Below are 22,291 nucleotides of genomic sequence, written 5' to 3'. Positions count from 1 at the left end.
TGTTTCGTTGTAAATTAAGAAAAAAATGTTTATCTTTTTTTTTGGTGTGGAATGTTTATCTTTTTAAATGACATAATTTATATCTTTTCACTCTCATAAAGAGGTGGAACCTACAGTCCTACACTTTTATTTTATTTTTTGTCAACTCTCTATCTTCCTTTATCTATCTCTTTTTGTCTCTTAAAATGACACAGTTTTACATCCTTTAAAATGACACACATTTTTTCCTTAAATTAAACTGATTTTCTTTTTAATAATTGTTAAGAATGTGGCTTACATATTTAAGAGAGAAGCGAATTGAGTATAACAATTTTTAATAAATGTCCCCTTCTTGTTTCTTAATTACCTTTTCATGTCTGTTTTGATATTTGAAAAGATCTTCAACACATTCAAGCAAAGCAAGATACATAATTTCTAACAATTAAATAGCCTACATTAGCATATACAAGGAATCAAAGAAGGACTTGATGTAAGAATAAAAAAGTTAAAGGATAAAAAGATTTCAAACTAAGATTTATCCTCATTCGATTACAATCACTTATGACCTATGTCTAGAATAGAGTTGCTTGATCAAATTTTTTACTAATGGTCAAGCTTCACGGGTACTTGACAAACTGCTACAACCTCTAAGCTTTCGAGTTCTTGAAAACCTTAAAATCTTCAAGTTTGCGGGTGCTTGGAAATCCTATAACAAGCTTCAAACTTCATATGAGTTGGAAACCTTTACACTTTTGGGCCTCACTATAGTCAATCCAAAAATTCAGTTTGGAATATGTTTGAAAATGAATATATACTCTCAAAGTGTGGATGAATACACAACTTAAAGCACTATGAGTATATGAAATTTTCACAATATGAGCTCAAATATGTATGATGTTTGGAAGATATTGAAAGATATGTAAGAGATAATGCAAATACACTCAAAATATCCTTAAAATGAGTAACAATGATTATCAAACTTGTTTAGACCAACAGGAAATACATATATATAGTGATTTTACCAAAAACTAACCATTTATGACCGTGTATAGTCATTATTTTGTTTCTAGTGCAAGGGAAATTGTTTCCCAAGCAAGAGAAATCGATTTCCAACCTTTTAAGTATAAGGAAATTGATCCCCTTTAGGGAGGGAATTTATTCCCATAAGTAGGGAATCAATTCCAAACTTTACTAAAGGTTAAGAACTTTGCCCAAACTCATCATTTTTTCATCCAAACATGTTTCCACACTTAGAAACATAAAAGAGGCTATTGCAAAGATGTTCATAAGATTAAAACATGTTAAAACATCTTTCATTCATGTTTGAAAGTTCTATCCATAATTAGTATGCAAACTGAAAATCTGCAACTTTAAAAATAATTTAAGCTCGTGCAATGCAATATATAATATATCCTTATAATCATATCTATGTCCTTAAAGAGTATTCTAATAAGGAATTGGACTTCGCTTGTTGCATTCAATTTTGCGTCGTGATTCTTCACTTGAACTTTGTAACATCCCCGTCTCGAGCCGGTTCAATTAACATACATATGATACAAACAGAAACAGCGGAAGACTTAACTTACGAAAATACGAACTAACTTTTTCTTTTTCTTTAATCCTTTTTCACATGACATATCACATTGCATACTTCTTCTAATTTAATTCTTATTTTACGGAGACGAAAATCGGACAGAGTAACCTCTGTAAATCGGACAACTGGGGATTTTCCAATCCCACACTCAAGAGTTCCTGATAGACAGTTTAAACAATATATATTTCCAGAAGTACCAGTCATGCAAATATACTCAGATACCCATCTATGGGCGCATGCTGAACTTGGCTCCGTGCCACAAATCTAATAGCATGCAATCCAATACATAACATAACTGAATACTACATAGTCATATCATCATGCCTGAATACATAAATATACAAGTATCGAATATGAACACTATGCAACAATACATCTTCTCCAAAAATACGTCTAAAACAAATAGTAGCATCCGACCACCCAGAACTCCACATCCTCATACTAGTACCTCTAGCCACGGTTAGTGTCCTTGTCCCATGAGGCTCTTCAATTAACTGTGTTCCTGAAATCATATCCCCAAACGGGGTTAGAGACGAATCTCTAGTAAACTCCAGGTTTATGGAAAACCCTCCATACCCTGGGCTCACTTCCTGCATGACAGTCAGATACATAATATACAAAACACCATATAAACAATTATCATAACTGAACAAAGCATATATACATATCTTATCAAAGACAAACGCAGTCATTCCCAAGGGATGACCCCAAGCGAAAATCAACACACGTAACAAATATCTTTTACAAAAATCATCACAATACTCACATCAGAACAAAACGTGTTATATCAGAGACGTACGCAATCGTTCCCAAGGGATGACCCCAAGCGGAAATCAACGTACGTAACAAATATCATTTACAAAATCATCATACATATCCCATAAAACATGTCATATAATCAAATATCATAACCAAACAAAACATATACACATATCTTATCAGAAACGTACGCAGTTATTCCCAAGGGAGGACCCCAAGCGGAAATCAACGCACGTGTTCCCAAGGGAGGACCCCAAGCGGAACCAGAACATATCAGAGGCGTACGCAATCATTCCCAAGGGATGACCCCAAGCGGAAATCAACGCACGTGTTCCCGAGGGAGGACCCCAAAGCGGAACCAGAACATATCAGAGGCGTACGCAGTCATTCCCAAGGGAGGACCCAAGCGGAAATCAACGCACGTGTTCCCGAGGGAGGACCCCAAAGCGGAACCAGAACATATCAGAGGCGTACGCAGTCATTCCCAAGGGAGGACCCCAAGCGGAATTCAACGCACGTGTTCCCGAGGGAGGACCCCAAAGCGGAACCAGAACATATTAGAGGCGTACGCAGTCATTCCCAAGGGAGGACCCCAAGCGGAAATCAACGCACGTGTTCCCGAGGGAGGACCCCAAAGCGGAACCAGAACATATCAAAGGCGTACACCATCAGTCCCGAGGGAGGACCCCAAAGCGAACATCCGGGTACTATACAATCAATGGCCAGATATTGTTACAGAAATCATATTACAGAAGTCATATCATAACAAAACATATCATATTAACACATATCAAAGTAAATACATCAAAACAAAACATATCATATTATCATATAGCTCTATATGAATGCATCTATATCATATATCTCATACATATCATACAACCTGACCACAGTCCGTACACTATGGCGGAACACAAAGTAGGAGCGAACCCCATAAACATAGAGCTTACATCTTTGAGCTTTACAATCTGCTTACTTGAAGAACAAGCTACTTATCATACTCCACGAGAATCCAAACGTTCACAGTCCCTAGGTACACCTAGAGAAGGAATTCAACATAAAACTCAATAAAATGATATAATGCTATGTAAATATACAAGACACACACTTTATTGTTTATTTTCTTTTTACTTAATCATATTAAGTCATGAGTGAGTGGTTCTTTGTTCAACAAATCCCCACAAAATTCCATATATTCACTTAGTCTTAGGATAGTCCCAAAAGGCCTTTAGAACACTCATTACTCCTCTTAGCACCTAAAAGCCTATTTTTCCCAATTTAAGGCCGAATGCCCATTACAAAGGAGCTATAAGATTTCTCTTTGTCTAGTGCCTAAACCCAAGCTTAGCCACCTATATAAATTATTTTACGCATATAAGTATCCTCACTTTGCGAAACAATATCTCCGAACATATACCTCATTTGAAAATGGCCAAAACTCATTTTAAGGCCATACAAAGGCGCTTACCTTATTTTCTTTTTTATTTCACCAAAGCGAAGGTCCATACACCTTAGAATATCATTCCACGCATAAAAGTATGCTCGCTTTGTAAAACAGTAACTCATAGCACATACTTCCTTTGAAAATGGCTAAGAGGCACATAAAGGAAATCATGCCAACTTCATGATTTCAATGCTTTACTCCATCAAATTCAAGCTTATCACACACCTCTAATCCAAGATTCGTTAATTGATATATACGACACTGTTCATCTCTACAATACTATTCATGTATGCGTCACTATTCACGTATACGACACTATTCAAAAATACGGTATTTTTAATTTTCCAAAATACATTTTCACCGTTAAAATTCTCATCTAAACACTTTTCTCAACATGAGCTAAACCTGAATCAAGCTCTAACATGCTCAATCAAACCAAATTTTCAAAATGAAAACCTAGATTCAATCTTCCTCAAAACTAAAAGAAAACCAAGATTTCTCAACATAAACTTAACTAGACGAAGGGGGGAAGCTTACTTCAAGCTCCCATGGCTTCAAGCTCCATCAAAATCTCCATTATCCATGAAATCCGAAATCTTGGAGGAGGAGGATCTCTCTCTACAATGAAACCCACTCAGAAATACTGGTACCAATGGATTCTTCTCGAAATTTCTTATAAGTTTGGCTTTGGAACGGAGTGATTTGGAGTTTTCTAGCTCAAGTTATGAGCCTTGGAAGATTGGATTTCAAAATCTCATTCTCTTCCTCCCTCACTGTCGTCCGCGAGAAGAAAATAAGAAGGAATAGTAACTTTTTTTGAAATTTCACTTATATAGGTCAACTTAAATCCAACTGGGTAAAGGTTTATCTATCTACACACCTCCATTCATAACCAAACTTTACCCAATGGACTAAAATATTTTTCTAGTCATATTTCTATTTTTACTTTCACTTTTTGGATAACTTTATTTACCCGTATTTTTACCTCTTAACTGTCATTTTAACTCATTTTTCACCAAAGGTGACTTTATTTCTTTTACTTCTAATTATTCTTCAATACTAAATCCACAATTACTAATGAGGGTTATTATAGTTTCTTTCCAGAGAAAGAAGTTATGGAAAATGAAATCAAACAGCATTAAGCTAAAGCGTTAGTTGTTTGGATTTAGAATTTTAAGTGTTGTAATAACCCAACATTTTTAAAAATAAGGCAGGTGTCAATTTCGGTGCAAGTTCATCGTTGACTGCAAAGATAGCAAGCCCCAAGCCGAATATCTGCCAGTGGAAGGATAGTTTCAGAAGCGAAACATATCAGAAACATTCTATATTTTGAGTAGAATGACAGATTTGCAACCATTTAACAATAAAGCAACACATGTTGATTTCATTTCTCTCTTGTAAGTGACCTCTGCTAGTAACTAAACAACTAAAGCTAAATATATCATTCAATAGAGGGATAAAAGAAGCAAAGGTAATACAATACAGAATACTGTTGGCATATCATTACATGGAACGAATATATGCCACAGGATAGGGAGAGAAAACATCAGAGCTTTCTTGTATTGAGAAGGATCAAATCATTTGACCGCCCTGCACAATTACTGTCTTCTTCATCTTGAAGAGTCACCAAAAGATAAAATACAACATCTACAATAGCTGGACTGCATATATATCACAGGTCCACCAAATCCAAACAGGTATACTCATGTTTCAGGTGATTCCAGAAAAAGCTGTTGATGATCCGGGTCGACACAGAAGGCTGAAAATTGCCTATTGCTTATCTGCTTTGTGCATCAGAAAATATAAGCTTGTTAACATTATGATTGACCATGCCCCCTCAGTCATAATGCAATGCATGGATACAAGTTGAACATTTATTTTATATAACCATAACATCAGTGAGTTTCATGAAGCTGCTTGAGATAGGTAATCTGACCAATTATTTGCAGGAGCCAACCACGATTTTATTCAGTTTTATGCATGCTCAAACCTAGGTCACATTGTTTCATACCCAACGCTACCAAAATGCTTTGGACATGAAATTTTGTTTCTCTATCTCAGTTTGATTGCATTAGCAGTTTATCAACTTTTCATATAACAATTCTCACAAAGAAGCCCGGTGAGATATGTGATAAAATCACTCCCCTATTTCACGTGTTCTACAGAATACAACTAGAATAAGCCCTCTAAAACTGGACACGCAGATGCCTAAGTAAGATACTGAATTATTCTTAATAGTATTAATTTGTGTTTCAAATAAAAACAAAAATTTCATGTTCCAACATCAAAGATATTTTTGGAAGTGTTCCCATGTCATGGATAGCAAAACCAAAAAGGGAGGAGGAGAGAGGTGAAGAAAGAAAGTGTCATTTGTATCAATCAAATATAAATAAGAGAAATAGAATCATATAAAAAATGGAGAATGTATTCTAATGTGGAAGGCCAAAATATAAGAGGTTGATAAGGAAAGATTCTACAGCTCAGTGATTCTAATCAGGTAAAAAGAAAGTCATCAAATAGTAGGTCTGTCACAAAAGACTAATCAAGAATATGGGATATAATAATTGCTAATATAAATCCGCAACATTAATCATCACCTAACACAATGATGATTATAAGTCTTTCCATCTCTGTTACTCGTAAGTCTGGCCACTTGAAGCCCAAACAATACATATAATTACTATGTAAAAGATTAAAGATATGCTTGACATCTGAAGGGCAAATAATGGCAAGCCTACCTTTTTTGCAACTGCAGAGTTTTAGATCTCTAGAGAGTATATTTCTGGTGTCAGCAGAATGCTTGATGTCATTAATGGGATAGCCATAAATAGCAGCAGAGTGCCAGAGTAACAAGTTCTTAATGCAGATGTAGGTGTAAATACACAGAAGTCACAATTGTATGAATCTATCCTCCAAAGTCATTCATTTGAAGTTATTTTATGTGTAAGTTAGCCAAAGAAATATAAAAATAGAGATGCTATCTATTTCCAATCTGTCAGAACTAATATAAATATTTAAAATGAAATGAAGCAAAAATCAAAAATTTCATTTATAAACAGAATATTTAAATTGATTTCTAAAATAAAGAAAAAATAAGGTAACATTAGTAAGTGTAAATGAAATAGAGACTTTCCTTAGAGAGAGAGAGAGAGAGACCAATACAAAGGAAATATGGTTATGATTCTCACGTGTGACTTTAATAAGAATATGCATTAGCTTGATTTGCAGAGTCATTATGTCTCCTTAAAATTGCACTACAAATTTGTTTGCAAATCATAGGCAAATCCATCACTAATGCCCAATTTTGTGCATCCTGTGACATGTTATGATAGGAACCCATTCCTATCTAGCAAAAGGGAAGAGTTTTATTACTATGTAATGAGAAGGAATTACAGAAAAGATACCAGAAGCTCCCAACTATGAAGGAAACTCCTACGGCTAGCCCAAGGCACAAAGCCTAAGAATAAAATATACGACATAAGGTCCTACGTGAACACTCTTTCCCTTTACATCAGATTCCTTTTCTGTCCCCTTACTAACTCTCTTATTCAGGGAAATTAATTGTATGGTCCCTTTCTCTCTCCTTCTTCTTTCTCTTTCTCTCCTCTCTCCTCTCCTTTCTCTCTACCCGGCTCACATGAGCCGGGTCCACCAAATATTCGCTCCTTATTCAGATCCAGTTTCTCTTTCCATAACTAATTTTCCCTCCACTTACATTTGCACTCCCTCCTCTATCTGCCTTTAAGCCTAGAGAATATACTTCAGGGACTTTGGACCAAGACTTCGATGACCCATCAATACCAGCACCTTTAATAGATGCCTTGCCCTCAAGGCAGAAGTTGGGAAAATGCCTTCTGATGCTACTTTCTTTCCCCCAAGTAGCCTCTTCTTCTGCTTGTGCTTCTAAAAAGATCAACCACTCAGTCATAATCTTCCTTTGGCTAGTAGTTTCTCATAAAGCTAGGATAGCCTTTGGGGTAAAAGTAATAAGCTCCTCCATCTCCAGGCCATGAAGCAGTTTGGGTTCCGCTGGATGGTTTCTATAGCCCTTTCGAGCTCGGAGACATGGAATACGGGATGTAGCTTAGTTGTTTCTAGCAGCACCAACTTATATGTCGCCTTGCCTACACGGGAAATAACCTCAAAGAGAGCATAATAGCGAGTTGAAAGCCTAGGATTGACCCTTCTAGCTACTGATATTTGATAGATATGTAAACCAAGAGAAAAGATCAAATTGAAGAATTCACCTTCTATAGTAAGAGACGGCTCTCAGTCCACGTTCACCAATGACAGTACAGTAGACCAGAAAATAGAAAAATGAAATAGAGGGTATAGACATAACTTCTCTTCCAGAATTAAAGACAAAAGACGAAAGCGAAAGAAAACTGAAAATAATAAAAGGTTCTGAACGTTAGAGAGGTTCAAAGCTCTCCCAAGTCTAGCCAATCCCAATTTTCCAGATCCCCCATTCTGACCACCCTCCACTGCTCAAATGCTCCACAAATTTTACCCAAACATGCAGACATAGAACTGTCAAACCTCCAAGGAGCAATGACACCATGAGAACCCCACGGAGGCGTTGAGTATCATTGGTATAAGGACTTTGCCTGAGCCCAAACTGATTCATAGGTGACATAGGCCCCAAAGACCTACTTCAAGGAAGGATAAATAGTGGTTTTGATGATGCTACATAGTTGGGCATCAATCTTTGCCCATCCTAACCCATAGTAGTTAATTGTGCCGCAATAGCGCCACGAGCCGCGCCGTATGGATGTTGTTGTGCCTTGCCGCAAGAAAACGCGTCGTGCCGCACCGGAACTCCATAGCAGTCATTGCAATCGCATTTGCGGCCAAATCACGGCCATATTGATGTCATAAGGCAAAATGTCAATTTTGTCCTAAATTTAAATGTGTAACAGAAAAATTTTAAGGGATTTTTAGTCTATCTGTGTCTCTCTCCGTCACTTCTGTTATCTCTGCCTTTAAAAAATATTTCTTTTTGTCATATATCTCTTCCGCTATTTCTGCAACCACAACCCGCTATAGCGCTGAAGCGTTTTTCGGGGTTGGCTGCGACATGCCGCAATTTGCATTTAAAATTTTTTCCTAACCACAGAGCTGGCATCATGTCAGCTTTGGTAGTGAGGTTATCCACATATTATTGACCATTGAGCCAGAGCTTGATATCGGATGCCCAAGTGTCATCGTTGGTACTACCCAACTTGTCAGTTAAAAGAGGGGCACTAAAGTATGGTAAGGGTTCTCTTCTTGAGGTGTCAGTTCTTTATTGCTTAATAGATACTACTTCTGTGGCTTGGAACTCAAATTGTTTAAAAAATGAAGTCCACAAACTAAAAATATTTCGAGAAATTGCACACCACAGAAGAAGTTGAAATCTATGTTTCCTTAAAGTTTAAGAGATCTAGCAGAAAGTTCCCTTCATATAAAAATGGAACTTATAGTTCAATTTGATTGATGCAGCTTTGCTCGTGCAAAGTGGAATACTTAAGAACTACTACCATAGAGCTGCTTAAGATCTATTACAACCAAACTGGTATAAATAGAGAGATAAATATATTGTGAATCAATTGAGAAACATAACTGGTCTGCTCTACTATTCATTGGAGGAATTACTTATTCAAGATTGCTTAGAATCGAAAAGTTTAAAAAATACAATATTTAAAAACAAAGCTTACCTGAAAGAAAAAAGGGATTGCCAGCATTGATATAGTTATTCTGGTGTAGCAGATCTCAAAATTTTGTGTTTTAACTTCCTATTATGATTTTCCTGTTCAAAGTTGATGAAAGAAAAACCAATCTTGAGTTAGTTACTAAGTTCAATAATTTTCTATCAAGACAATACAAAATCCAAATACTAATTTTCAATTCTCAATATAGTCAAAGAAAGAAATTGTTCACAACAAAGTTCTACTGGCCAAGCTAAGCTCGAACGATTATGCTGACCTCAGTCCAGCTATAGTAGGATATGCTCAGTTGATTATACCAAACTCAGTCTAGCTATAGTACGATATGGATGAATATGCCTATTCAGTTTTACTATGCTGCCATTTATGGGCTATTCTAGTCGTTTGTTTAAATTCAGTGTTTATTGCTCATTAAGGGAGAGTTGACAGTTAGCTTGTATCGTGCTTGGGGGCAAAGAGTAAGGGTTACAAAATCAACCGCTCCTTCCTAGTATAGGTTCAATGTGTCTTAGGCTTGGCACTATTTGGCTTGGACAGTTACAGGCCCCCGGCATGGGGAACTCAGTTTGAGTTTTCCAAGCTTGAGCTCCCATTTATTAAGGATACCTTGGACCAATCTATACTCATCCAGGAAGGTATAGCATCCAAACTAGTCCCTTATCTAAAATCTTTTCCGATCCATATGATAAGTGACAATGCAGATACCATATATCTAGATTCTAAAACCACTCACAAACATGGTTCTACTTGATTCCAGAATACAAAACATTCTACAAAATAGCAAAAAAAACTAGTTGATAACAACATATTCCTAAATAAAACCAATTGTACTTTAATCTACTTTTAGTCAATAACTAACCCCACAAAAAACCCACATGCAAATTCCTCAACTCAAACCACTACATTCTGATCATCATCATCGTAGTAAGTATAATTGTTCAACATTGACCAATAAGAAAATCACCTGCTCAAGAACCTTAGCAGAACTCTTCTCCACCGACCTAGTCAAATTTTCAATCTTGACAAGCATTTTCTCGTACAAATCCTCCAAACCTTCAGTATAATTCTTGGCTTCGGAACCAATCAACCTTCTCAATCTCCCAACATCAAACCCCTCAGCAGACTCATCAAGCTCCTTCTGATACTTCGAATCCTGCTTTATCCGGCTCAACCGCTCGTCATCGTCCTCGTTCATCGGCGAGCCCCGCAGCTCGCAATCAAGTGCTGGGAACGGCGAATTAGGGCTGAAGGACCCATAATGGCCGCGGAAGGCGGGGCCAATGTTGACAATGTCGAGCGATTTGGGTTCGAACGACTCGGTGCCGCCACGGAACTGATAGGCGCGATACTCGTGGGTGTGGACGTGGCCGGTGGGGTCCGGTTGCGGCGAAGCCAAGAGGAGGAACACGCAGGGGTTGAAATTCGAGGGTTCAGGGGCGTTTTCGATTTGGGAAGATAGCTGTGAAAAGGAGGAGAGTGATTTTGTGACGGAGAACTCGTGCATTGAGGGCCGGAGGGGGGTTTTCCGGCGGCCGGAGAACCAGCCAAGGAGGGAGGAGCGGAGGTGGAGGAGGCGGCGGAGGGAGACAGGTTGGACGGCGCCGGTTGAGTCGTAGAAGGTGGAGGAGCAGAGGAAGCCGGTGACGGTGGCGAGGAGGGTGGGGGAGTCCGCCGCGGTGGTGGCGGAGTCGTCGGAGAGATTGAGTGGGGTCACGTGGGTGACGTGGCCGAAGAGGAGGCCGTCAACGGCAGAGGGAGAGGTGGAGAAGCGTTGGATGATGGAGGCTAAGGTTGGGCCGGAAATTGCGATCTTTTGCAACGGTGGGTCGTCCATAGCGGCACACGGCGGAGAGAGAGAGAAAGAGGAGTGGAATTGTTGCGATCTTGTGCAACTCAAGTTACTCAACTGTGTCTTAAATTATTATTTTTTTATAAGTGATTTATTCTTTACAAGCACAGGACATTCAGTTTTGGATGATTAATAATAATTAAAGGGGAAATTTTTTTTTTTAAATAACAAAATTTATATCTTTTCACTCTCACAAAGAGATGAGACTCATATCTTCATATTCTTCATATTTTTTTGTTTACTCTTTTTTGGCAAAACGACTTTACTACGGTCAATTTTCAAAAGTATCTCCAGTTGATGATACAATTGAAAAGTATGTTCATTATAGAGCAGTCAATCGCGTCAAGTTGACTGACGGATTCAGTCTCGCCATAAACACTGGCGGCACACCATACCACCTAAGCTAAGTCTGACAACAACAGAGCAACGCGTCAAGCAACCCAACGGCACCAAAATCGTCAACCACAGTGACGGGAATGGCAGCCCAGTCAGCACCTCATTTGCTCCACTCCTGCCAATTTCCTTTACGGGACATGCTATAACTATCCAATTGTATTATTCTTCAGTTAGTTTGAATAAAGGACGAAATAACTTCATTGATATTGAACAAAATTTTAAATTATAATGATATTCAATTATTTAATTCATAACTAAAAATTAATAATTTAACTTAATATGTCAAATTGTCAGGGTTTTGATTACTAATCTTACATGTGTAACTATGTCAAATTGTTAGGGTTTTGATTACTAATCTTACATCTGTAACTATATAATACTTAAAACAATTGTTACGAGTTTAATCATTACTAATTAACGTTATTATAAATATAATAAATCAAAATTACGACTAAAGATTAATGTTTACATTTTTCAATATTTATTACTTATTTTTCTTACAGTCAAGTTTTATGGCATTGTAAATTACAATACGATTACTATTAATTAAAACACTATTTTAAATTACTACATCATAATTACATTATTGTATATTGTTTACCAAAAGACAAATTAAATTGATTATTAATTAATTGAGGCAAACATTTTCTATGCGTAGGCCTTTCCAAAAATATTTTCATTATTTAATTAAATTTGAAAAGTTATTCAATAACATGATTAATGATGAATTATGACACTATTGATTACTATATAAAACTTACTAGGTGTTTTTCTTACTATGTTATTTATTATTATTAAATCACTAATTACAACATAATTACATTAGTTATTACCATTTTAATTGTTACCACTTATGAAAACCGTAAATTACTAACAAAGCAAATATTTACATATAACACTAATATTTATTACTATTTAATTATTTAATTAACAATTAATGATTATTTATTTAGCTCAATAGGTTTTTCTTAGGTTGTTATAATCTAGCTCGCTGATTATTTATCTAACAATAATAATCAATTTTGCCTATAACGTTATTATAAATATACTTGCTTGGATTATTACCAATATTTTTGGACAAGCCTACGCATAGAAAAAGTTTGCCTCAATTAATTAATAATTAATTTAATTTGTCTTTTGGTAAACAATATACAATAATGTAATTATGATGTAGTAATTTAAAATAGTGTTTTAATTAATAGTAATCATATTGTAATTTACAATGCCATAAAACTTGACTGTAAGAAAAATAAGTAATAAATATTGAAAATTGTAAACATTAATCTTTAGTCATAATTTTGATTTATTATATTTATAATAACGTTAATTAATAATGATTAAACTCGTAACAATTGTTTTAAGTATTATATACTTACAGATGTAAGTTTAGTAATCGAAACCCTAACAATTTGACATATTAAGTTAAATTATTAATTTTTAGTTATGAATTAAATAATTGAATATTCATTATAATTTAAAATTTTGTTCAATATCATTGAAGTTATTTCGTCCTTTATTCAAACTAACGGAGAATAAGACAATTGGATAGTTACAGCATGTCCCGTAAAGGGAACTGGCGGGAGTGGAGCAAATGAGGTGCTGACTAGGCTGCCATTACCGTCACTGTGGTTGACGATTTTGGTGTCGTTGGGTTGCTTGACGCGTTGCTCTGTTGTCGTCTGATTTAGCTTAGGTGGTATGGTGTGCCGCTAGTGTTTATGGCGGGACTGAATCTGTCAGTCAACTTGACGCGGTTGACTGCTCTATATTGGACATACTTTTCAATTGTATCATCAACTGAAGATACTTTTGAAAATTGACCGTAGTATGGTCGTTTTGCCCTCTTTTTTTCTTTTATCTATTTCTTTCTCTACACAACTTTGCATCCTTTAGAATAATACACTCTTATCCCATAATTAAAAGGTATTATATCTTTTAAGATGTAGGTATAGTTAAATTTTCCTAGATATAAGGTTTGAGTGTTAATCATTCTCTTAAGCTATATTGTCTTTGTGTTTACATTGTGTATGAGTTTACTTTTGCATAAACTTTATTTTAGAATAGATTTTGATCAACTCTTTCTCAAATCCTCTTTCCACCATTATGTTCCATAACTAAGAGAGAGAAAAAACAGAGAGAGATCATGGAATTTGGATATTAACCTGTTATTGGTTTCGAATCTATTTAATAGGTTTTAAAATCTACTGTATGAAATGATTTATTATTGATGTAATTAGATTGATAAAATTAGATAAAATCTTATTTTACACATTTCTATTATGGAAAAACAAATGAATTGAATCCATCTTCTTCTTTTTTCTTTTTTCCATAAAATGTATAATAAAATGAGACGAAGGAATCAAATGAAACCTTGCTTGAGGGGAAAAACACAATTACACTTAGTTGCAGACAGTAAAGGCATCATGTAATATCATTGAATCAAATGAAAACAAAAGAAGCATCATCACTTTATCAGGTAAAAAACTATTAAATTAAACAGATATTCAAAAACATACATTATTCACCTAGATAAAAAGAATACTTAATGTAAATAAATCCTCACCAGGTCCTATATACATTAACGTAATTAACAAATAAATAAAGAATAAAATATATATATCTTTCTCTAGTAATTCAAGTAATTAAAATTTCCTTTCTTGACACACACTTTCTCAAAATAAACACTTCATTCAGTTGTTTGGACTTGAGCTTCATCATCCACTGCAACCAAGTCTGGTTTGATCTCCTCTAATTGCTGTAGAACTTGCTGAACTTCAGGCCTAGCAGCTGGAGATGGATCCACACAATGCAATGCTAATTTCAATGTATTAAGAAGTTCATCCCCTATGGTTGGTGCATCCCTCATGAGTTCCAAATCAAACACTTCATTAGTCCATTCCTCCTTTACTATGGATGCCACCCATTGTGGCAAATCCATGCCATTGGTTGGTTCCCCAGGTGGTTTACCAGTTAGGAGTTCCAAGATAATGACACCAAGGCTATAAACATCAGTTTTTGTGTTAGGCTTCTTGGTTTTTGAAAGTTCTGGTGCATTATAGCCTAAACTTCCTGCAGTGGCAATTATGTTGGTGTTGGCAGAAGTTGTCATTAGCCTTGAAAGACCAAAATCTGTGATATGTGCATTTGTTTGCTCATCTAAGAGTATGTTGGTAGATGTAAGATTCCCATGTATTATATTCTCTTGGTTATGGAGGTAACACAAACCATTAGTGACTCCAATGGCTATTTTCATCCTCGTTGGCCATTCAATGACAATTTCAGGTCCCCGAGCTGCATGTATTTGGAAACATCAGTATCAAAAGCAAAGGTAGAAAACATATTAGGAGATAAAATTGTTAGAAATATAATAAAAAATATAAAACCATTTATATGCCTTGTTTTGGAATAGTTAGTAAAAAAATCTTAACTGATATAAGACATTCTAATTACTTACCATGAAGGAATGATGCTAGGCTTCCTTTGGTCATGTAATCAAAGACAAGAAGCTTCTCTCCTTTGGGTCCTAAATAATAGGCTCTAAGGGCTAAGAGATTTGGGTGTCTGATTTTGCCAAGTGCAGCAACCTCAGTTTCAAACTCCTTCTGCCCTTTAGTAGTTTTCTCCCTCAACCTTTTCACAGCAACTTGGTTCCCATCCTCCAATGTTGCCTTGTATGCTGTTCCATATGCACTTTTCCCCATTATCTCAGCAGTTGCACACAAAAGATCATCAGCAGTAAACACAAAAGGTCCATCAAAGTGAACTAGTTTTCCTCCAGCTTCACCTCCTGATTGAATTTCACCACCAGTTGTTGCACCTTTCTCAACACTCCTAGCAGATGCTGCAGCCTTAGCCATCTTGCCACTCTTTCTGCTTGAAGCAGTTCTTCTCCTGATCAAACAACATAACAAAAAGCAGCACAGTAATAGCAGAATTAACAGGAGAATGCCTGCTACTATGAGGATTATGTCCTTGGTGCTTAGTTTACGGTGGTGTGGCTTGGAAGGAGGGTTTGGTGATTGAGCTGGAAGATTATGAGGTGGGGGTGAAGGGCACGGTTTTGAACTGATGTACCCACAAAGCTCAAGATTCCCTGAAAAGGAGCTAGCATTGAATCTTTTGGAAAGTGGAGATGGGACAGGACCAGATAAATTGTTGTAAGAGACATTGAATGAACTGAGATGAGCAAGTTTGGTAAGGGAATCTGGAATTTTTCCCATGAATTTATTTTCAGAGAAATCAATTTGGCTAATGCTTGAGATGTTTCCAATTGTTGATGGGATTTGGCCACCAAGCTTATTGTTCTTCAGGTTAAGCACAGAAAGGTTGTGTAACCTGTCCAAAGCATCTGGGATATGGTTTTCAAGTTGATTGTTCTCTAGATTCAATGAAACAAGAGAAGAGAGGTTGGAGAAGCTAGCAGGAAAGCTGCCATTGATTACATTGTTTGATAGATCAAGAATTCTAAGCCTGGAAAGTGCACCTAGTTCATTTGGAATAGATCCTACAATCTGGTTATGACTTAAAGAAACGTTTTCAAGCAAAGCCAGCTTGCTTAGAGAAACTGGGATGGTTCCAGAAATAAGATTATGTTCAAGGGTCAAAACTTGAAGTTGGGAAGCTTTTTTTCCCATTCCACCCCAATAATCTGGGATAGAGCCTGAGAGATTGTTGTGTTGGAGGGCAAGAATAGTAAGAGAAGGAGACATACTGAAACTGCTAGGAATGGATCCAGAAAGTGAGTTAAAGCTCAAATTGATTCTGAATATCCTAGTGGAGTTTGCTAAATTAGAAGGGATTTTACCATTGAGGGAATTATTACTAATATCAAGAGATTGAAGCAATGGACAATTACCAATGGAAGGAGGAATAGAACCTGAAAGCCTGTTATTGAAGAGATAAACTCCTCTAAGATTAGGAAGAAAGCCAAGAGACCAAGGGACAGGACCAACAAGAACATTGTCATGAAGACTAAGCTTCCTAAGAGCTTGAAGCTGTCCAATTTTCTCTGAGATGCGGCCACCCAACCCTCTCCAAGGAAGCTGAATTGCAATAACCTCTCCATTCACACATTTGATTCCAACCCAACCACCTGAACAAGCACCTAAACCAGTATCATTCCAGCTTCTCAGAACCCCTTTGATATCAATCAGCTCAAGCTTAATAGCCTGCAAAGCTTGATGATCAGATTGAGTAACAATCACCCCATCCCACATGTGCCCTGAGACAGGTTGAATGATACAAGCCATAGCTTGCAAAAGAAACAGGAAAAATGCTAAGTAAATGAAACTACCCTTATGACTCCTCCATTTCCTCATTCTATCACAATTTGTAGAAAAAGAGAGCAAAAGCTGAAGTGGGTTTGTGTGGAAATCTTTGACATGATGCAAACTATTGTTTCCCATGAACTTGGGAAGCGATATCTAATAGGATTGGAACTGAGAAACAACAATGGCTAAAGCAAAAGAAACAGGCTCAACTCTCTTATTGTTTATTGTGTCTACAGTCCTATAGTACAATGAAGAACACTGAGGAAAGATGTAAATAACAAGAAAGTGAAGGAGGGAACAACTGAGATAGTGAAAAGAGAAAGGACCACAATTCTGATAAAGGCATGTGAGTGAGGAAAGTTGGTGGGGTTATTGTGAATGGGTCAAAGGTTGAAACTTTCTTAATCCTAACGGCTAGTTTTACTTCCATAGTCTACATTATCATATCTGTGAAACTGATACATAACGGGTTGGGTTGGGATATACGAGACCGTGCATGAGCACCTAGCAGAGATGGGGTTTGGTTCTCCAACGGCTACATTGCATTGGATGCATATTCTCAAGGGTCCCATTGCCATGTTTTGCTCATGAAATATTATATTATAAGAGGGTATGACACAGAGGACCAAATTTCAATTACCGAAACTACCCTTGTGTTATTGAACTTATAATGCACTTAATATGGGCAAAAATGACAAGTCATAGGGCTTCTTCATTTGCTTTTTTTCATCTTTTTGGGTTATAAAAATAGGTGTGACACGGATTGCTCACCTGAAGCTTTCATAATTCATGATACTGATGAGTGAACAACATTATTAGCCTGAAAAAGAAAGAAAAAAATAAAAATAAAAATAAAGAGTTGTTGTGAATAGTATTACTAGGGGGGGAAACATTCAGTTGTCATAGTCACAACGAAATTCTGGTGAATGACCCGCATGTTTCAACATTTTTAGGCTTTTATACTTTGGGAAAACATGGCGAAGAAGTGAACTTGAAGAAATTGAAAATGAGAGGATTAATAATGAAGGCGGTTATATTTAACTTTTTAAACAACAAACAAAAAATGAAAGGGATTAATGAAGAAATTTATATTTATTTTTTTGAAAAAAAAAACCGAAGAGATTAAATATTTTATTAGCCTTTCTTTAAAAAAAAATTAAAAGAAGAAGAAGAAGAAGAAATTGTCTAATGTCAAGATTCCTTAAAGTTTCAAGAAAAACTTATAATAATGTTTATAAATGACTTGTCAATAAACAAAATACTTGTAAAAATCAAATTTGAAACTTTTTTTAAGTCAACTTAATTGATCTTAGCAATTCAAGTGACCGTTGTTAAAAAAACCTGTTAACGAGCTTATAGCCTTATACGTTAAGTGTATGCTATTATTCAGCCTGAAAGATTTTTCGAATTCACCGTGCCAGAATGAAGTGATAAGAAGTTAAGAACTGTATTTTCCATTAATTATTCAATTTTCAAGGGTTACTAAATAATGAATACCCCTTTCGGTCGTGATTTATTATTGATTTAGTTGTAAGTTACAATGTTCTGTTTAAACTTGTTTCAAACTTTAAGTAAAATCGTTAGGGGCTTTGGGCATACCGCATACCTATCTGGATAATAACATCTAGATTTATTATGTATTTATTATTGAAAGTCCCTGATTGCAACGATGAGACTTTTGAGGGGGAGCTAATTCTTAACATTTGTCGATGATGGGATGGGTTTATTGTGTGAACTACGTTGAGCTAAAGAGAAGGTTAGATTGATGTGGAAATATTGGAGTAATGATGTTGGGGTTGGGGGTGCTTGATAGTGAGAGGAAGATGGAGGCCCTTTAAGCGGATTCCCCCACCCAAACCTCACCAGATGAACATTCTGTGCAGGCAGGCACTTGAAAAGATCAGGATCATGTCCAAGACACACTTCGGGTTCGGAATATTGGACCAATACACTTCTGTTTTGAATAATTCAATTCTCTCATTTTATTGATTAATCATTTATTTTTTTATTGATTAAATTTCAATCCTTTATTGATTAATCAACAGTTACCCATTAAAATTATCGTTTTATTTTTTTATTTTACAAACTTTGCATTTCATTTTTTTTTATTTTGTAAACTTTATCATTGAAATTATAATCATTAATCTCTCAATATGAGATTTAATATTCTTTCATTAAATCAAGTAAAAATGTTATCTGATCATCTTATTAGGTTAGACCAAATCAATCAAAGCCAAATCTAACCGAAATCGCTTTTTATTTCAATTTCATTGCCCCAATCCTTATTACTCAAACTGACCCATTAGACTCAATCTAATTTAATACCTCTAATCAATCTTTTCTTTTCAATTTCTCCTATTTTGACACATCTGGTCAACCTTTTCTTTACAATTTCTCCTTCGTCTTATCCTTTCCTCAATATACTACCGAACTACATCACTAGGTTTTTTTACCAAGATATTTCACTTTAGCATTTTCCAAAATATTCAGTTGTCAATTGTCATAGTGCAGTACGATTTCCACACGGGACTTCCATTTGCATGCGCGACTTATGCATGCGGGATTGACATGACAACGGAAAACTTAATTTCAGTTTACAACCACAACCACGGCATTTTACGTGCTCTGTCTTGTGCTGTGAAGCTTCAAGAAGAAGGATAGAATATGAATATGGCAAACTTAATTTCATAATGCAATATGGCAATATGCTCTTTTAACATGTTTGGTTTCCTGTTTTGATCTCCAAAATCATGATTAAAGTAAAAACTGAAACTGACAAACTCTTGCCTAAACTATGGTTTGAGACTTTCTAAACTGAAACTCAGGTGTAGTGGTTGGAATTTAGTTTTGATGCAATTACAGATTCAAAAGATTCAGAGCGTAGGAGCCAATAGACAGCATAATTGAAACAAACTCTCACACACCATCGTGGTGAGATCACTCTAAAAGAAACAGCTTGACAATACAAAACTAAACATACTTGAAAGTAAAACCACGCGCACTATCTCTTGATTCGTAAAGCAACACTGTGGCACGAAGAATTTAATTTTTCTGCATATGTCTAGACGTCAAAGTACTAGGAACGGGGCATGACTTTGTTATCAAACTGAATATATATATATTTTTAGTAAACATCAAACTGAATAAGTGAATATTACTTCTACCAATATTATAAATGAAACACAGAAGCAAATATTTTACTAAGGAGTCAACTGATCATTGTGGCACTAGACAAATATAGTATTTCTCAATTAGCACACGACAAATATGTAGGATTTCTCGATTTGATCCTTCAACCGGAGATTTTCTTGATTAAACCCATGAATGAATTAGTTTGCCTCAATTGTCAATACAGTCGTCTTGCATACGAAGGACCAAACAAAAACATAAAACATCCAAAACTCAATTAAGAAAACCAGCAAAAGAGTAAATTTGAGAAACAATATAATTTTCCAGGATCAAAATTATTGACTTTCTCTTTTAACTTTGCCAATACAAACTCTCCATTCTATTTACAACAAGATACCAAAGTTAAAACCATATTATGCAACTAAATAGCCAACAATCCAACCAATGTAATAAACTGATACGAGTACCGCACGAACTAGAAGATAGATAAACCTAGTAAGACTCGTGTCCAACTTAATAGCAATACACCTTATGACAAATCCAACATTGCTCGACCAGCTTCACACAAAAGCAGAAAGTATGTGATTAAACCCTATGTCTATTCTTTTTCACATCAGAAACAATGAGATCTAAGCGAGACACATTACTATAAACAACGCACAGGACTATAATGAATTTCCATGGGCTATCCATGCGAACTCGTTATTGATTCATAATAGACAAAGTATGCTATGAATAAAAAATGAAAAATATAATCAGCACAACCACTGATATTGAATTATATAATTCTGGGAACTTTAGATAATGGGTATAATGAATATGAACAAAGGTTAATGAAGAAACAAATTACAGAACGAAAAAATTGATTAAAGAAAATTGATAGATCCATCAACAAGTTTTGCAGATCCTACATAAAAAAACAAAAAAACAAAAACAAAAAGATCCATACAAATATCATCATGATTCATATTCACCCTACGTATAATCGAATTTAGTAACACAGATCAAGGAATTCAACCATTGATTTCGCTTCCAAGTACCAAAATTCAACGGATCAGATGAAGGACACCATTACCGTTACCAGATCGAAGCGATTCCCCCTCAAACGCGGGTGGTTACAGTGGGCATGGCGGCGGAGGCAACGGCGACAGCAGGAGTGCGGAGGAAGGAAAGGAATCCGGTGGCCTGGGAGTTATCCTGTTCGTCGAGGAAGAGATCTTCAGGGACGCGGAAAGCGCCGTGGAGGCAGACGACGGCGACGCCGAGCATGAGGGCGGAGACGAGGACAGAGCCGACGCTTGTGAGGAAAACGACGAAGACGGTGAGGGCAGAGAGAAGTGCGAGTGTTTCAAAGTCAGAGAAGGTGCGTCCGAGAAGGACAAGTGGCTGATCAGAGGGACGGAAGAGGTAGAGGAAGGTCCACGAAGTCAACAATCCAAGGAGGAGGATGAGAGAGAACGGGTTCGTGAGAAGAGACACCGCAAGGATCACGGAAACGATGGCGTAGTAGTTGATGCGGAAGTAGGAGAAGTTCTTGCGGACACGGAGGGTGGCTTCGGAGAAGGATTCCGGTTTGGAGAAGGCGGTGCGGTCCGCCAGCTCCGACCACGGGCGGCGCTGGGACAGGCCGTGGCGGAGCGAATCAGAGAGATTGTTGATTAAAGCACGCAAGGCAGGGTTAGAGGCAGGGGCTTCAGATCCCGCGACGGCGCCACCGGATGCGGCGGTGGTTGTGCTGTTAGAAATGGGAAGGACGGCTGGGACGGTGGAAGACATGGTTTGTTGTACCGGTCTAGAGAGAGAAAGTAAGGAATTAGATTCAGATGTTTATAGAGAGAGAGAGAGAGAGAATGAGAGATGAGGGTTGCAAATGTGAGAATTTGAGTCAGGAATTGAAAGGGGTTTTGTTTTGTTTAGTTTTGGAAGAGAGAGAGAGAGAGAGTTGGATGGAAATGGATGAAAACGTGACTTTTACTTATTTTACTTAATGGTTACGGTTTCGAATCCTCCACCGACGAAAAAACGCAGTGGCGTTTGCGGCTACAAGTCAAATACGTCACACCAACGCGCTTCCGAAAGTGCCATATCATCGAATCGGTGGGTAGTTTCGTCGAGGGAAATTATACTTTCAATATTTTGGTGATCGTTTTAAATTATACGCAGTTG

The 22,291-nt window shown here is 36.6% G+C and overlaps 3 protein-coding genes across 5 annotated transcripts; all 3 read right to left on the bottom strand.

The window, feature by feature from the left end:
- Positions 1 to 1,941: 1,941 nt before the first annotated feature.
- LOC133317947 (uncharacterized) lies at positions 1,942 to 11,365 on the bottom strand. 3 transcript variants are annotated; one of them, XR_009752407.1, is made up of 4 exons: positions 10,446 to 11,365; positions 9,473 to 9,564; positions 5,284 to 5,557; positions 1,942 to 2,075 (listed from the first exon to the last, which is right to left on the bottom strand). XR_009752407.1 is itself a non-coding variant. In XM_061519852.1 (3 exons), the coding sequence occupies exons 1-2, from the start codon at positions 11,313 to 11,315 to the stop codon at positions 9,508 to 9,510; spliced, it is 927 nt and encodes a 308-aa protein (XP_061375836.1). In that variant the 5' UTR covers positions 11,316 to 11,365; the 3' UTR covers positions 1,947 to 2,075; positions 9,473 to 9,507. The 3 variants fall into 3 exon arrangements, 1 of the variants encoding a protein (XP_061375836.1); XR_009752408.1 differs by lacking the exon at positions 5,284 to 5,557 and adding an exon at positions 3,283 to 3,371 and having other exon boundaries at positions 1,953 to 2,075; XM_061519852.1 differs by lacking the exon at positions 5,284 to 5,557 and having other exon boundaries at positions 1,947 to 2,075.
- A 3,047-nt stretch (positions 11,366 to 14,412) lies between these two features.
- Positions 14,413 to 17,131, bottom strand: LOC133317951 (probably inactive leucine-rich repeat receptor-like protein kinase IMK2). Its single transcript, XM_061519857.1, has 3 exons — positions 16,387 to 17,131; positions 15,181 to 16,230; positions 14,413 to 15,017 (listed from the first exon to the last, which is right to left on the bottom strand). Exons 1-3 carry the CDS (start codon positions 17,129 to 17,131, stop codon positions 14,413 to 14,415), a joined length of 2,400 nt encoding a protein of 799 aa, XP_061375841.1.
- Positions 17,132 to 20,919: 3,788 nt separating this feature from the next.
- Positions 20,920 to 22,050, bottom strand: LOC133317935 (PRA1 family protein B4-like). Its single transcript, XM_061519836.1, has one exon. The coding sequence runs from the start codon at positions 21,899 to 21,901 to the stop codon at positions 21,227 to 21,229; it is 675 nt and encodes a 224-aa protein (XP_061375820.1). The 5' UTR covers positions 21,902 to 22,050; the 3' UTR covers positions 20,920 to 21,226.
- Positions 22,051 to 22,291: the final 241 nt, after the last annotated feature.

Source organism: Gastrolobium bilobum, unplaced genomic scaffold, assembly GCF_033153095.1.
Source record: "Gastrolobium bilobum isolate Gb01-03AN ecotype WA unplaced genomic scaffold, APGP_CSIRO_Gbil_v1 utg3981, whole genome shotgun sequence".
In the NCBI taxonomy this organism is placed as follows: domain Eukaryota; kingdom Viridiplantae; phylum Streptophyta; class Magnoliopsida; order Fabales; family Fabaceae; genus Gastrolobium; species Gastrolobium bilobum.
The sequence above is the reverse complement of the archived record's forward strand: the minus strand, read 5'-3'. Positions and strand labels throughout refer to the sequence as shown.